The sequence below is a fragment of the Gallus gallus genome, chromosome 1 (genome assembly GCF_016699485.2).
Source record: "Gallus gallus isolate bGalGal1 chromosome 1, bGalGal1.mat.broiler.GRCg7b, whole genome shotgun sequence".
Taxonomy (NCBI): Eukaryota; Metazoa; Chordata; class Aves; order Galliformes; family Phasianidae; genus Gallus; species Gallus gallus.
This window is the reverse complement of record NC_052532.1, coordinates 11,876,207-11,893,443: the sequence shown is the minus strand read 5'-3', so window position 1 is coordinate 11,893,443 and position 17,237 is coordinate 11,876,207. Positions and strand designations below refer to the sequence as shown.

Below are 17,237 nucleotides of genomic sequence, written 5' to 3'. Positions count from 1 at the left end.
AAGTCAAACTTTCTATGAATTTTGCTGTGTTCGGATAAACTAATAACTGGCATTTCTTACAAGCATTCCGAAGTGTCACAAATGCCACTTTAAACAACACATTTTCCATTAAAACGAGGAAGTTAAATCGCAAAATTAACACGCCTTTATGTCCTCCAAGCAAAGGCTACCGGCTGTCGCTATGGAGCACGCACACCTCTGATGAATGAGATCAAACACCTTCCCACTACAGAAATCCCCAAGTTTGGGACGAGTTCGGTGCGTGGCTGAGCCGCGCGCTCGGGGGATGCGCACAGAGCCGCACAGAGCCGCCGCAGCGCGCCGGTCCGAGGGCACGCGGCTGTTCCCAGCGGAGCTCCAGCACTGCGCTGCGCGGGGCTGTGCCAGCAGCAGCCTCACCGCACGCACTCACTCGCAGTTACCGCAACTCGGCTGAGTTTGAAGAGGCTGAAACAAACACGTCAACAGCATCTGCTGCACCTATTGACTTTCCTGGAAATGTATGGGGGCTATACAAGCACTCAAAAATAAATGAGCGCAAACTGGAGAAGCAGAAGAGTTCTTTCCAGAAAGTTTCTCCCCGCCTCTCCCTCCCGCTTCCCCCCGGCTCCCCGGGATCGGGCGACCGTTCTCACGGGGCTTCAGGTGAACCACTCCTCCGTCAGCGGCACGCTCAGGCCGCCGCCCCGCCGCCCGCTCCCCGTCCCCGGGCAGCGCCCCGCAGCACAGCCCCGCTCCGCTCCGCACCGCGCCCGCTCCTCCGGCCCCACGGCAGCGCCCGCAGCCTCGGAGCGGCGCCCGGCCCGGCCCGGCCCGGCCCCGCGGCGCGGCCCCCCCCGTCCCCTCGCAGCGGCATGGCGAAGCGCTGTCACTGACGCACATTTAATTCGCCCGGCTGCGGGCACGGCGGAGCGCCGCTCTCCTCCCCCCGCTGCCGCCGGCGGGTGGGGGAAAGTCAAACTGCCGCAACAAAGTTGCTCCCCCCCGGCCGCCGCCCCCCGCTTCCCCCGACCCGGCCCGGCCCCCCGGCCGCCGCCTTACCTTGCTTGACGCACTTGAGGCGGATGGGGTCCTTGCAGTGCTTGATCACGGCCAGCACATCCCTGATGGTGAGCCCGGCCACGGGGGTCTCGTTCACCTCCAGCAGCAGCTCCTCCGGCACCAACTTGCTGCCGCCCTCATAGGCCACCTTGCCGGGCTTCACCTCGCCCAGGTACGGGAACTGCCCGTTCTCGGCGCCCCCCTTCAGCTCGAAGCCCAGCTGCCCCTCCGGGTTCCGCACGATCACGATCTCGTGGACTCGGCTCGTCCAGTGGCTTTTCTTCTTCAAGCCCTTGGACATTGCCGTGGGGATGCTCTGCCCGACTCCCGCTCTGCTTGCCGCTCTCTCCTCCCTCTCTCTGCCCCCCTCCCCCGGGGCTCCGCTGGGGCACGCTCGGGGCAGGTTCGGGGCTGCTGCCGGCGAGGGGGGCGGGTGCCGCGGCCCCGCGGGGCGACGGAGCGGGGACGGGGAGCGCCTCTCTGCCCGGTCCGAGCGGCTGCCGGCGCTTTAGCTGATATCCATGGCAGCCGCGGCGGCCGGGACCCTGCGTGTGGATGTACTAGTTGTAGAGAAACTGGCAGCGGGGAGGGAGGGAGGGAGGGGAAAAGGGAGGGAACGGCCGCGGGGAGGAGGAGTGTGGCGGCGGCGGCGGAGTGAGGCGGGCGCTGCCTCGGCGCTCCCTCCTCGCCTGACCCGGTAGTGAAGGCCGAGAGAGAGGCTGCCTGGCACGGCCGGCAGGAGGCGGAGAGCGGCCGGGCGGGGGGTGGGCAGGCGGCTCGATGCTCCCGGCCCGGCGGCCCCGCTAACCCGCGGAGCGGCCCCGGCCGACAGGGGGAGCCCGGGGATGAGGTGGCGGGGGCTGCCCTGCCCGCCGATAGCCCCTTAGCGCCTCCCGGCCGGGCCTCTCGCCGAGCTGGCGTTCCCGCTGCTCCCCGCCTCCGGCACACCTCGAGCCCTCTGAGCTGCGCTGATCCCGGGTCCCATCCGGGGTGACCTCGCCGCCGTCCGGCCCAGCAGGGCTTCCCTGGGCCCGGCCTGCCTGGGGACGAGGGGGAAGCACGGGAGTGGTTCCCTCTTCCCCTCAGCCTGCTCAGGAAGGAGAGCTGCAGGGTGATGAGGTGCCCTGATGGCTCGCAGCACTGCAGTGGGAAGCTCTGGGCAGCAGTTCAGGAAGTGGGATAACGCATTTCAGCCCAAGTCCGCGAGGAAGAAGGATGGCTGTGGAATATGTGGAGGGGTTGGTCGGGAGTACTGCTTCTGACAAGGGAGAATCCAGTGACAGGCTTCAAGTTGTGGCAGCAAAAATAAAGCAGCCGTTTACTTAGATCTCAGTGTTGAGAACGTACACAGACCCTGCCACGCTTTCCTGCTGTGAGCTCTCACACTTCAGTTTGAGTTGTATTGTACATGGGCATACTTTTTAATGCTGGTTACTGTGCCCACAGGGGACAGAAACAGCATCACAGCTGGTGGGCAGGCAGTGAATGTTGTAGAGGACACAATGAAGAGAGGGGTGGTACTCAGTAGCGTGGTTTCCATAAAATCTTGCTGTCACCTACCAGATCTCATTTGGTGCCATCTGCTTGGCCCTAAATCCTACATAACCTGAACTACCGAAGAGTGGCATTTCCAACCCCAGGTGCTTCTCTATGTCTAAGCACTCAGAAGCAGGTGATAGTGCAGCCCTCTGCTCCTGTGCACTTTCCATTTAATTTGTTCTGTCATATGCCTAACACGTGTGCAAGCAGTGGAGTGTAGCAGTTGGCACGTATTTCTGAGAAGCTTGTCTTGCTGAAAAAAATAATTTCCATCTGAAGGGAAGATTGACAAATACAGGCAGAGCAACCTCCTGACTTTGAGAAGTACAGTTTTTGCTGCTGCAAGATACAGGAGAAAAGAGTATATGAAAGGGTCTGCAGGCTGCATACGGGATGGGGGAAGGTAGGAGAAATGTCATGTGTTACAGCATGTGATGTAAGGCTGATCAGATATTTTTAAAATTTCAATTAAAGTGACTCTGCAATGAAATTTTTCACAAATTGTATCGCTGTTTTCTGTCTTGGTTCCTATGGAAACAGTCCTTTATGCGATCATGCTTGGCTGTGTCTCCTTTATTTCTCCAATAACTTTTGAAGCTGTTGGGCAGTTTCCACCAAATCTATCTCAAATATAATTAAGTTATTTCATGAAAATAGGCAGCTGGCTAAGGCTGAGAGATCCTGTAAATGTCCCAAAGGCTGCAACTTGAACTTTCTTCTTATTAAACAGCAATTCACATGGATGAGAGACCATGTAAATGTTTCAATAATGACAAAAGTTTCAATTACAACTCATTATCAGCCTCAGTATAAATCTGTGGGAATGCAGAGTTTTTGAGTTTGTGTTCTCCCAGTATTACTTGTTTAATGTCCTCCTGCACTCAAAGGTAGATACAAGTAGAAAGGGTACATGCAGAGGGGAAGAAATAAATGAGAATTTACAAACGTCTGTATTCTGCAGGTCATTTCATCTGTTTTGTTGAGTGGACCTGGGCATTGATACAAAGCTCTCTATGACAAAACTGGCTTTACAGGAAAAAAACAACAAAAAAAAAAAAAAAAAAACCACGAGCATACAAAAGTGAAATAAAAGATCTGTAAGGACAGACAGCTGAAAATGGGAGGGGAATTCAAAGGCACATGGTCTAGGAAAGAGTTGCAAGGGACAGAGATTACAGCAGCGATCTCCTTTTCTGAATACCATCAGGAGTATCCTGCTGCTGGGACTACTGAGGGATATAGTATTTCTCTGCAGCATTCTTTTATAGTAGAGATAAGTTTTTAAAGATTTGGGCAGACTGTATCTGGATAAAGTCTTGCTATTATAGCATCACTCGTTCATATTCTCAGGGCTTAGGGTAGTAAAGCACTAATGGAAATGTAATTTGTTTTCATCTTGATTTTAAAATATGTTATGAGGAAATTAAACCTCATATAAGGTTCATTTGTAGCAGCTACACTCAGATGACAGTTGCATTTTTACAGCAGTAGACGGGTAGCTGTAAAACAAGATTATCTTTGTCACTGGCAGAGCAAATGTCCAGCACGTGGCTGAGTGGGTGAGTTTGCATATTTTCTGCTTGGCCCCTGAAGAGCCTGAAAAAAGCTGTTGAACTTGCCAAGACCTTTCTGTTAGTCCCTTCCATTGGATCTCACCTAGAAAGGCATGAACCAATCCCAAGTGTGAATGTGAGGGTATCTACCACAAGAGATTTCCTGTAGTTTAGAAGTAACAACGGCACGTAATGAAACACGTTCACCAAATACAGCATAAATGTCTTCTATTATTCTTTTGCATCTGATCCTGTAAACACAGAAGCCTGTAAGTCACTAAACTTCTGGGATTAAAGTTATGCCGAACCCATAAGTAAGCTGAAGTGTGAGACTTTGGTAAATGTATTTTGTAGCTGTAAAATTATCTTTCCTATTCTAACATACGGAGTCAGTAAAAAAATAACTGAATTCTATCTGTGTTTAGAGTATGCCCCGTTTTCAGATAAGTGAATTTCCTCAAGTGGAAAATGATGTATTGCATGTGCCAAAGGGGAAAATACAGATATATATATATATATTACTTACTATTATTTATTCAGCAATGGAGTTCTCTTATCTTGTTCTTGTATTTGTAATATTGGACTTGAACTCAGAAAATGTGACATTTCCTTCTTTGGCACGTACTTCCTGTGTGACTGAACGTGAATGTTTTCATCTCTTATTTTTTACGTTTTTAAGTAGGCATGATTAATTTGGTTTTTCTTTCACTGTTTTCTGTTTAGTATGTCAGCTACTCAGCAGCCTTACCCTTACATGAGGCTTCTGGACACCACAGCCAAGCTCCCACCACAGCACATATGTAAATCTAGGACCTGGCAGAATTCAGATGTTTAAATCCAAATTCAGTAAGAAAAGAAAAAAAGAAATCTATTCTCTTAGTTGCTTAAAAATATTGCAGTGGGTAATGTTACCACTCGCAGACCTCCAGAGTCTCTTAGCTGGTTTAGCTACCTTTTGCTGTGAGCTTTAAATGCTCTTAGGATCCCTTTCTTTCTTCCACTAAAAACTGCAGTCCTAACCTTTGCAGTTACAAATGTAACCAAAAAGCTACAGTTTTCTATGATATTATCTTCTGCTACTTGTGTCTTTAATGAGACTGATTTTGAAATATGATTATGAATAATACTATCCAAATTCTAGCTTCTGATTCTGAGACTTTTTGTTTCAGAATGCTGAAACATTAAACTAATTATCTAAAGCATTTTTTCCCAAGTTCTTCAAATTCTGAATGTTTTGATGAAAAAGACACTTTTTTTCTATTTTACCACAAAACCAAGGAAGATTAAATAAAATAATATGCAGTTTTAGCCATTTGAGCTTCAAAATCAACTTTTGTTTAATGGTAGACTTCAGAATTTTCTAATATATATATACGAGTAGAATTACACAACCTATTATGTTGTGTCAGTAGTTCTTGCAGAGGTCAAATCTGTGATGAATATGTGAAATCACCTCTGTGCCATGTAAAAAATAAGTGCAACCTTCACAAAGGAAGAAGAGGTGAATGGGAAGGTTTCACCTAAATAGTATAGTTTACAATTAGTGTGAAAGATTACAGGAGTCATTTTGTTCTCTCCTGACCATCTCTGCATTGATCTTTGGTTTAAATGTGATCTTTTCCAGTTTCCTTTCTCTCTTGTCTCATCAGGCCCTGGTATTACACACTTCCTGTGCTGTTCTTGCTAGCTGCTGAAGTGTTAATTAAGGTGAGAGAAGGAAAACTTGTTGGAGGTCACCAACTTCCCCAGGGACCAAGTTCTGGGAGGGTAGCTGTCAAAATAAATTTGGTAAGAGCCATTAAAATAAACAAATGATGGCCTCTTTCCACAGAGATTCAGATGTATATTGCATACCAGTATACACCCACAAAAGGAGACAGAGGTAGACAGAAACAAAGCTGCATAGAATACCATACCAGAAAATAGTCCTTGAAATTTGGCCTGACGTTGGAAGATAGCAAAACTACAAATGTCTGTTACTGTGAATGGGAGGAGGAGTGCAGCTTACACCATGAATTACTGCTGCTGAAACCCTCACGGCACACAGTGCCTGGGTGGTTCGGATTCTGAAAAATATCAAATTAGGTGACTGGATAACTGCCTGTGTTTGAAATGACTGCTTGTCTATTACCATGGTACTAGCTTGTGTGCTTGGCTACCTTAAATTACCCCATAGTGACTGGTAAGCCTCGTTGGACAGCACTAAGTATTGCAGCATCGAAAAATGTTTATTAGCCTGTATCTTGCACTGAATTTGAATTTTCAGAATCTCCATTTCCTTTATAATATTTAGTATTAAGTGATTTATCTCAGCTAAAATATAAATATTTACTAATCTCTCATAGAAGATAGTATGTTAGATTAACAAACTACAGAAGACCTAATCTCTGTATTCTTTCTTCCTTGTTATTTGCATTTTCATTTCCCTTGGATTAGACTGAAATAAGGCTTTCCTCTTTCATGTCTATAATCAGTCGCATTTTACATTTCATATGAACTAACAGTGCTGCTGAGATTGATCTTGCAACATAGCTGGGTAAGAAGATGAATATTTTATGAACGTATAAAAGATAAAATGAAAGCACATTATTCTAGAGATGTTCTGATCATGTTCCCAGTAAAGTTGTGACAGCATGTCCATTCAGACCCTTATTTTCATATTTCTGTCATTGCTTTCACAGAAATCACCTTTCCATGTCAGAATTCGTTTGCTTTAATGTGTCCGCAAAGACCTTATATCATGAAAGTTAATAAATACTTCTGAAGTTAGAAGTGTCGTTTTTTTCATACAGACATCACTGTGGAGATTCCTAAAAGGTCATGTGATTTGTAGATATGCTTTCATAAAATTAAAACATGATGCAGTGAGGATTTTAGGGAAGGTGACTCTAACATAGTACATGCGCAATCTCACCCAGTGCTTGTCACTGTGTACAGAAAGAGCATGAGCAAACCTTGGTACAAAAGATTTGTACTTTGGTCAGTTTAGCTCCCAGTGCAAGTAGTGCTCAATCTGACCAAATTCTCAACTTGTTGACCTTAACAGGCCTGAAGCTTTGGAGAACTTATTTGGGTGAGGGTTATGTCTTATTTCCGTTGCACTGCCAAGCTTTTATGTTCATTAAAGTTGCTGAACTGTGCTGTCCCTTGACAGCAGGAAGCATAGGGTTTTTCCCTGCCAAGCAGGACAGGATCCAGTGAGGCTGCACTCCCTGCTGTGGATGCATTTCACAACTGTAAAAAACATCCAGATTGTTTCCAGAAGCTATTTGTGCTGAAAGATTGTCTAGCCATGGATATATGTTGAGGAAAAAGTCTTATCACACTGAGGTGAGTGCCAAAAATGCTTCTGAGTTACCAGGGCTTCATTCCAGAGTGTTAAATACCCCAAAACCTGAATACCACGGTGGACATAGAGACTATTAATCCTTTCTGTCTGCCATTCACACAGACTGTGCTCAAGATGATGTGACATAAAGGCTTTTGCACCACTGTACCTATGCATAGCATCCTGACAGGGAATCATCACTGAGATTTCTTCAATTTTGTTTATGTACTCTTAGGGTTGATGCATGCGTGATTAAAAGCATGTGATGGGTTCTGCTTTGTAATTGGGATGGTAAGTTAAACAAAAGTGCATTCAAGCAGGCTGAATTATGTTATTGTTCAGTTTTGGCATCATTTTCAGAATATGGCTTCATGCTCAGTCATGCTACTATTGTCCATTTTACTCAATAAGAACATTTCTTCACAGGTACTTTCATCAACAGTAGCTCACAGAATGGGACTGCACTGTTGCCAGATCCATAATGCTGAAGGTCTCCTTTCAGATGACTTTCAGGTAAAAAGAGGGCTGTATCTTCAGCTGATGTAATGACCTAAATTAAATGATTTGAAGATAGAAGACTCAACCAAGATTTCAATTCAAAATTTTTTTCTTGTGAATTTTATGGCAGTTGCAAATTCCGAAGGAGTATCTGGGGCAAGAGCACGGAACCTTGGCTTGTCCTGGGGATGAGCAGTTGCACTCAATTTCAAGAGCTCTGCATCACAATTTAGTTCCTACTGCTCAGTTGAGAGATCTCTGTTGAACGCAGAGAGTATAAAAATAGATGAAAAAGTTTCAGAAGTCAAATGACTCTGATGTTGTCTTTGGAAATGTGTTTGCATGTGCTGTGAGGAAAAGATATTGTACTTTATCATTGCCTCATTATATGTTAGCTGGAAATGAAAGAAATACTGTCTTTGCTAGACTGGCAGAGGCGTTGAATTTTTTATCACTATTCAAAGGGAAAATGGTTCTAACTAACTGATTGTGTAGTTATAAACACAAAGAAAAAAGAAACAGATTGCATACAAAATCAAACAATGCTAGAATTTTCCTGCAGATTATTTAATTAATTTGAGATACTTCATTTAAGGACAGGCATTTTGGTTTATTTCTGCCTAAATGTTTGAGCTCTCATAACCTTCATGCCCCAATCTTATTTTGTTCTCACAAATATTTATTTGCAAGTCTTGCTTTTCCTTGCTGTAGCCAAAGTCTCATTTGGTATATCTGAAGAAAGCAGCACCTATTCTTTTGTCTTTTCCAGTGAATGCTTTGTGAATCAATGCCTTTGTTCCACAGCTCTGCTGCTGAGACTTGATGTCTCTCAGTCCATTGCTTTTTGCCCCAAAGTAATTAATGAGGTAATGTAAAAAATATGAACATTTCACCAGATAAGTAAAGATGTTAAAGGTGTGTTATGGTTTTGAAATGAATTTTTTTGTGTGGTGGAGAGGAAGGCAGAAAGAACAATTGCCGACAGAAAAAAATACTTCAAAAATGATCAAGTGACTTTCTAAACACCAAATTATATTTGATTTGGGATGTGTCTGGTTTTCCCTTCCACCTTCAACTTGAATGATCTTCCAGGCAGGCAGATAGTTACTTGTGTTTCTTGTAGGATGTCTTCAATCTCTTCACCTTTGTGCTGTACAAGTACATAATGGTGTATGTGGTTCATGCTCTGAATGCTTTATAATTCAAACATGTCATAAGTAGTATGGGTAAAAACAGGCAGAATCACATATCTCCAAGATCACTTTCTAAGCATAGGTAAGAATTTGAGGTTGTTGAACACTGGAAGAGGTTGCTATGATACGTTTCAGAGTTTTCATCTTTGAAGATAATTAAAAAACATCTGTTTTTAAGCAAATCAGCCCTAAGCAATTTACTGCAGTTGACCTTACTCGGAGCAAGGTGGATGGACTAGGTAATCTCCAGAGGCTCCAGAACCTTACCAATTCAGTGATTCTGATTGAGCAGAGTCAACTGAACATACGTTTCTGGGGTCATGTGACCTAACCCTATCCGTTGAACCACATCTTCTTTGCCATAAGGCTGTACAAAGCCAATACTGTTATGAATAGAGGTCAGTTCTGCTATCATTAGAATGAATAGTGCTTCTTCATACTGATTGTCCCATTGACTTCCACATTAAATTGACTTGTCAGCACCTCTTGACCTAAAGGTTAGGCTGATAATATGCAATTCAGTTTAAAAATTGTCCCTATTAAAGCACTTCTTCCAAACAAAGATTAATAGCCTCCATGATTTCCAGACCCAGGAGCCTTGAATGAATTAATAATTTATTATGTGGGTTAATATGTTGGCAGTCAATATGTTGGTAGTAAAGGGGTGCAATCGGTATTAGCTCAACTGGTCTCAAATTTTACAGTGTCTTCTCTCTTACGGGGTACACTTTAGAAAGGAGTGCTGGAAATAGGCTAAAACTTTGCATCAGTCCATGTAGATAAACTCATATTTATTTACGTCTTTATTTTTACTTCTTTAAAGGAGACCTCAGTTAGATGGACCCAAACTTCTGGTGGGCCCCAACTACGACTATATTTCATGTCTGACTTAAACGTATGCATTTTTACGTGTCAGTGAAGAGAATGTGATTTTTTTAAATCATCTTTGTGTATGAAAAATACTGAAATTTATTGCATTGTAGGGTTGCAAATTCTCAAGCATTTATTTTAAAACTAATATCTTTCTGAAATTATCCAATTTGTTCTAAAAAAAAAAAAAGATAAAATATGCTGCAAAGAAAGAATCAGAACAGATTTTTCAGCATGTTTTTATTTATGGGAAAATTTTTTGAATAACGTATTTTCAGTCACTGCCAAAGAAGTCACCTTCTGTCTTTGATAACATTAACCTAACTCATAAGAAAAGGATAAAAATTACACATTTTCAAGGTTGGTTTCATATTTATACATTTCAGGAAAATACATAAATGTTGTTATTTCAAATAGCAAGGCCATTCTGGTCAAAAAGTGTTACTAAAGTCATTTCTATTGCCTCTTATTGCAAATAAGGTAGTCTTTATAGATTTGTGTAGCTTACCTTTTATAATTAATTACCAAAACAATTTCGATATTAAGAGGCATTAACATTTTTTACTTCAATCTGATAAAAAATATAACTCTCTACCTTTTTTATTCTTTTTTTTTTTTAAGATTTTAGAAATGATTTAGCTGTAATAAGTGCTCAATCTTTATGAGTTTACGCCTTTTTGTAAAATCATGGCACTTGAAAAGTTTGTTACTACTAAAGCTTCACTTTCTGAAGTGATCAGAGGACAGTAGTAGGCAGGTGTTATGCTGAGACTATTACTTACCAGGAAAAAGCTTGCTCCATATCCTCATCCTTATTCTTCCATCTGCTTACTTCAAACACTGTTGTGTTTGGCCGTAATCCAGATTTGAAACTTCTTTGGAGGAGATGGATTTTTTTTTATATTCCATGCTTGTAGACAAAACAACACAGAAAGCACAATAATTAGATGACAGAAAGAGATGCAGATATATATTTGATGATACCACTAGGAAATAGATCTGGTTTTCTTTCCTTATTTGCCTTCTATCTTCTCCAAGGTGTTGGATCCTGTAGGATTCAGGAATGATTCTATAAAGTGCTGGTCATTCATTCTTCTTGCTCAAAAAATATGTGTTCACTTTCATTTTGGTGTGTGAAGCTTTCTTGGTTAACCAGCAAAAATAAATGGTTCACTCAGTAAAGTCAACCCCATCCAAATTCTCCTCAGGCAATTTGGAAAGGCTCAGATAACTAACAAAGCTGGAAACAAACATAAGGTGAGTGGAATTACCTAGATATGGGGTTTTAAGTCCCTTCTCAACACCTGGTGTTAGGACTCAGCAGATCTCATGAGGGTCCTAGCAGCAGCCTCAATCATATGGCTCAGCCAAAGCTGTCTCAGGAGCATCAGCATAGAGGCAGAAACTCTGGTTTCCAGGAGATTAGGTACAGACCTGCAGTAGGGAAAGGATGTCCACCTGGGGAACAGCACTGCAAGAAATCACAGGAGAAATGCAGAAATAGCAATGTGGAGGCAAGGCTTAATCAGAGAGTGTGGTATACTCGCAGGTATGTTAGGTCTACAGCATCTTTCCTTACACTCACCAACTTATAAGAATTTGTTAGGGCTAGGGTATTGCAGGAAATGTATTTCCTTTCACCTCTTTATTTTCAAATATTCACCTCTTATTGTTCAGGATACTTACAGTCACAGTGAGCATCAGTTCGGTTCGCTTTAGGATCAGGCCTGCTGTACTGAAATGCAGCGCGTATTGCATGTTCATGCTACCTTTGTCGTGTTTTCTGTTTTCTGTTCAAAAGACCATAATTCTTCATTGTATGTACTATGTTTTAGTACATACTATATTGTATATGCTGTGCTTTAGAAAATCAGGCCATGATAGTGTAATACATTTGAAAATATTCAAGCTCCAAGATCATGCACTGCACTTGCTTTGCAAATGCAGGAATGGTAACCTACCTACTGTGATTCAGTAAGACTTATAAAATGCTTTGAAAACTAAACACTGTGATGATACTGTGCATAAATTTGCTTTCAAAGAAGAGGAGGCATGAAATTTTGCCCTCTGGTTAGGGCACTAGCTTGGGTTAAAGAGCATTCGTTCATTATTATTAAATAGTACTTGGAGTGAGGAAAGACTGAAATTTATGTAACTTCCCAGCAGGAATTAATCATCTTTATGTTTGTAATTTATATATCATATATCATACCATGTCACACATCATCTCTCTCTTCATTTCTATCAAGTTGCTGTTTCTGTATGCCAGGCGAAGGAGGACATTTTCAAGGACTGAGGACTTCCAATGGCCTTGTGTTTAAAGCAGTAACATAGAAAAAGGTTCAAAATTCTGTAAACAGAAAAATATTTGAGTCTTCTGCATCACAGACCATCAGTGCTTGCTGCTGGGTAAGAGGCATGTGGTGGGTGTGCTTTGCTATTAGTGCTGACTAAGACGTGATGGAAAACCAGACACGACTTTCAGCAAGGGCTAGTTGTTGGGCTGGAATCATAGAATCATAGAATCATTTGAGTTGGAAAGGACTTTTAAAGGCCATTAGCCAAGCAGCTAGATCAGGTGCTCAGAACCCTGTCCACCCTGACCTTGTGTGTCTCCAGGAATGAGGCATCTACTACTTCTGTGGGCAACCTTTTGTAGTGCTTTACTACCCTTATCTTAAAAAGCTTTTTCCTTATATACAGTTTAAATCTGCCCTATTCTAGTTTGAAACCATTTCCCTCTGTCCTGTCAGACCCCACTAAAGAATCTATCTGGAAGGAGGACTGGGAGAAAGAATGGGCATATTCTACCTGAACTTTTTCATAATTAGACTTGTTCATAGGTAATTGAGAACAAATCAGTTTTAGTAGTAGTCTCACGTATTTTCTGGTTAGTTTTTTGTAGCACGTATGTATGGGAGGTTGAGTGTGAGAGAAGAAAGGGAAATTTTATTCTTTTTTTTTTTTTTCAGATTAGTCAGTCCATTTTCACTCATGACAGGAGGACACGTATAAAATCATTTTAATGAAGAAAGCTTTAAAGAAACATAATCAGGCAGATTAGAATTTTCTGTGTCTTTTGGCTTTTTATGTTTTTGTATCTACATTCGAGAGAATTTTCAGGAATTAATCACTTGGTTTCAGAAATGCTTTGGGCTTTTCAAGTAATTCTTTTTTTTATATGTTGATACAGCCACATATTTATCCATTCATGGTTCAGAAATAGGATTTGCTTCCCTATTTTTTATCTGTCAAAGTCAGTAGAAATCATAAGGTTTTTATGATACAGTAACCAACTTATTCCAACTGCTTGAAACAGTAGAAGTAAGATGTTTAGCTGTTTTGTGGCTTCCTACAGCTCCCTGCATGAAACTCATCTAAGGGGTTTTTTGACAGCTTTACCTCTATTGTTCTGTTTACCTGAATATAGAAATGTTTGCGTTAAAGTCAGTAAAATTATATCTACAAGTCTAATGAAGGTTTAAGCCATTGTTACAGTGACTGAGCTGAAAGGAAAATAGAGGACCTTTAAAAGTGATCTAAGCACACCGAACAGTAACTTTTATACAAGTCTAATCTTGAAAAAATACTGTGAAATACCAAGTTATCAGTCTTAGCATAATGGCATTTATAGCAATGCAACCAACTTCTTTGTTTCTATTTTTATTTTTATTTGTTATTTTTGTTTACTAATTTCTATCATCAGTAGTTTCAACCCTGCCCTATTATCCATTCCTAATAAAGAATAAAGGTACATTGTAAATTCCTGACCAAGGGTACCAATGTCTGCAGCTCAGTTCTGAAGACAATAGGCTGGCATGGAAGGTCAAATACTGGAAATAAAAGGTAAGGATGTGGACCCTGCGTTTTGAACAAAGATAATTAAAAACCATATGAAACCACTGTGGATAAGAGGGTATACTGGAAATTAAGAATAAATCCTAGTGTAAAATTGCTAAATAAAGTGAATGTTTTCAGTCTTTCCCAGGAAGTGTCAAGCAGTTACTTTGGCTGTGTTTTATTCTTTCAGTCATTATCCTCTTTCCTCTTTTCCTTTTCTTGCAAGAAAAGAAAAATGTTTAAAATCTACTGATAGAAGCAGTGAAGTCAAAGTTCATGTTTAGAAAAAAAAGAGCATGTAGAGGAGTGCCCAATTTTCCTGACTGTAAAGGGTTTTCAGAAAATGCTGCACATGTGTGTGCTTGTTTACTTTGTGCAAATGGGAAGGCATCTCTCGGAGGAATGCTGCAAGCAGCATTTCTGAAAGCAAACAGAAACTCGGCGATGTGGGAGTCACCAACCCTCTCCCAAGCTAATGAAAAACCCAAGATTAGGATTAGGTGCAAAAGAGAAGTGCCTGCTAATTGCTTTTCACTGCACATGGAACAGGAAGGGCTGGGGGCAGAACTGAGGATCCCTCCAAACGGCCAAGAACTGTGGCTACCAGGGTGCTTTCACCATTCTGCATGCACAGGGAGCCAGCTTTAGCCTTCCTTGCAGTAATTTCTCTTCTGCCATTTCTTGCACACACACACACTTGCAGCTTAATCTCTTAACTCGTTCCTGGATTTTCTCTACCATTTCTGCTCAGACAGCTCTCACACCCAGGAGCTCCTGCTTCGGGGTGCAAACCCAGCCCAGGGCATGTGGCTGCATGGAGCCGTGCTGCTGGCACTGAATGCTGCAGTGCATGGCGAGGGCTTTCTATGCTGTAGCACTTTATGCTTGTAAATGGAATATCATTGCCCAAATCCTACAAATATTTCTACCTGGGAGCATTTCTGGTACTTCAATTGTATGTGTGTCACCTCCTGGTGGCTCTCCCTGAGCTCTGCCCTTGGGCATCAGCCCTGTCTGGTTTCCTGCAGAGCAGCCAGAACTGGGGTGATGCTATGTATTGTGGAGTGCCATCTGCTGGAATTTTGTCCTCCTGCTGTTCCAGTGACGAATGGTACTCTTGGCACAGGAGATGGACAAGGGGTGTCCTGACTGACACCTTACATGTGAGCTGTCAGCACAGTGTAAACAACTCGAGGGCGGGGTCTGAACTGCTGAGATAATCTGTGTTCCATAACACAGAGCCTTCCAGCTCTCCTCATTCCCACTACTTTGAGAGTGAGCAAGGAGGAGACTGGGGCCTACATTTTACAATGCCTTATATAGCAAACATTTGTTATGTTCGTGTTATAGGCAAGTGTGTATTTTCACCAGAAATTTGTTTGATGTTTACAGTTTGTTTTTTCCTCTTTCATTCAGAGCTCTGATGTGAAGGGATTGAGTCTATACACCCATTCAATTTTTATGGAAACAGCTAACCCCCTTCTAATAGAGCTGGTTTGTAACAACTGGGCCTGACTCCCTTCTCATGTGGGCTGTTTTGGAGCGCGTATTGCGTTGTTGATCCCATCTGGGTTACCTGAAGCTGAAAACTATAACCAAGAGTATTCAGAACTGCTGTTCTTCCAGCACATTGCAATGAAAATTGCTTACATGCAAAATTGTTTGAAGCAGATATTGTAAAACATCTCATACCATCCATCACTTTATTTTGATAGCCCTAGTTTTAAATCCTGAGTGGCAACAACAGATTTCCATTACATGGCTCACACTGACCTGCCAACTGTGAAGCATTACCTTTTTCAGTTCATTACAAATATGGAGTTAGATTTGTTTTTCTCCCAAAAGCTCAAAATATAGAATCAGAATTATTTATGCTTTTTTTTGTTTGTTTCATTTTTGTTTTTATTTTCATATTTGTCTTAGAATACATAATCTTATGCTTTTCAGAAGTAAAAGCTATTCTGTGGTTATTATAATTCTTGATTATCAGAATTATAATTCATCTTCTAATACACTGGACTGGGACAGAGTTCATATACACCCGACTGGGGGAGAATTTCATTTCTCTCTGGTTTAGTACAATGTACCTTCCTCAGAAAAATTTGGTAGTTTTTCTTGGAGCTCAATATCTTTATTCCATTTGAAGCTAAACCAAGACTGAATTCAGATGCATTCGATTCTCCTACCAGGTAGTTGTGGCCTCTGAAAAAATCAAGAATGATGCATGGAGAGCTGGCTGGCCATATTAGAAAAACACCTTTTGTATCTTTAACACGTAAGTCATAGGAAAAGTTAGGCAAAGAGTGCATACTTCCTTAAAATGGATTGTTTGTATTTCATTGGTCATCAGAGGATGGGAATAGCTAGAAAGAAATCCTGGGCAGGTGTGTAACAATCAGGGCAGGAGTGACCACTGCTCCTTGCATCCTGTTGTTTTCCCCTTGTTTCACCCCTTGTTTTCCTGGGTCAGAGGGCTTGCACTCACTTCTAAAAGCAGTTAGCAAGGCTGCACACATTCTATTCTTGGGAGCACTTATCTTCTTGCTGTGGAAGTGAAAACAGAAAAGTGTGCACGCTCAAAGCTGGGTTTGTACGTACCATTATGGGGCAAACTATTTCCACCGCTCCCTGTTGGGTTAAGTAGATATTTTGGTTCTTGTTGATTCTTGCTTTCTCCTCTGAACTAAATCAATGCCTTGGGCCAGTTTTTCTATGTGCTACTTTAATTTTGTGGTAGTAAATATTTTTTCTAACTTATTAATCACAATAACATAAAAACAGTAGAATTGGAGAAAATCTGTTTTTCATCTGTAGCCAATAATATTTTGTCTGAAAAGATAAAATATAACATTAAGAAGAAACTTTTTATATGTTAAACCAAAACAAAAAAATAAATACGAGATATTTAAACATTACTGAAGCACATGGAACAGTTTCAGCTGAATTACACCACAGGAATACAGACAAATCCATGGCTAGAGGGTAAAAGCTGAGACTGTGGTAACACAACCAAAGAAGCAATGTGGTGGGTGGAAATGCATGCTTTATCCAGTGGTTGTTTGCTGTTTTTCCCCCCACTACTTTCTTGCTAGAATAGTTATTGTCTTATTCACTTCCTCTTTGTAGACATATCTATGGAGAGACTTTACAAGGCTGATGTTTGCACTGGGCAGCTTTGAAGCTCTCGACGTGCAAACACTCAGTAAGGAAGCATGTCCGGGAAGTGTTGTCCTCTCTGTTGTTGCTCACATAGATATTTCAGGGCTAAATAAACCCATAAACTCATTTTCCTAGCTGGGAGGTACTCTTAAAACAGATATTTGCATGGGAAAATACGTGGAGGAGCTGCCAGACTGCTTCCTTTATTATCTGACA

The 17,237-nt window shown here is 41.9% G+C and overlaps 1 protein-coding gene across 14 annotated transcripts in view; it reads right to left on the bottom strand.

Annotated features, from left to right (window-relative positions):
* The window catches only part of MAGI2 (membrane associated guanylate kinase, WW and PDZ domain containing 2), a 726,830-nt gene extending 725,202 nt beyond the window's left edge, over window positions 1-1,628 (bottom strand). For 13 of the 14 annotated variants that reach the window (XM_040685423.2, XM_040685432.2, XM_040685217.2 and 10 more), the window contains exon 1: window positions 1,042-1,621. In XM_040685423.2, coding sequence (XP_040541357.1) covers window positions 1,042-1,342 — 301 coding nt within the window. In that variant the 5' untranslated portion in view covers window positions 1,343-1,621. Of the gene's footprint in view, window positions 1-1,041 lie in introns of all 14 variants that reach the window. The other variant, NM_001396254.1, reaches the window with a different exon arrangement.
* Window positions 1,629-17,237: the final 15,609 nt, after the last annotated feature.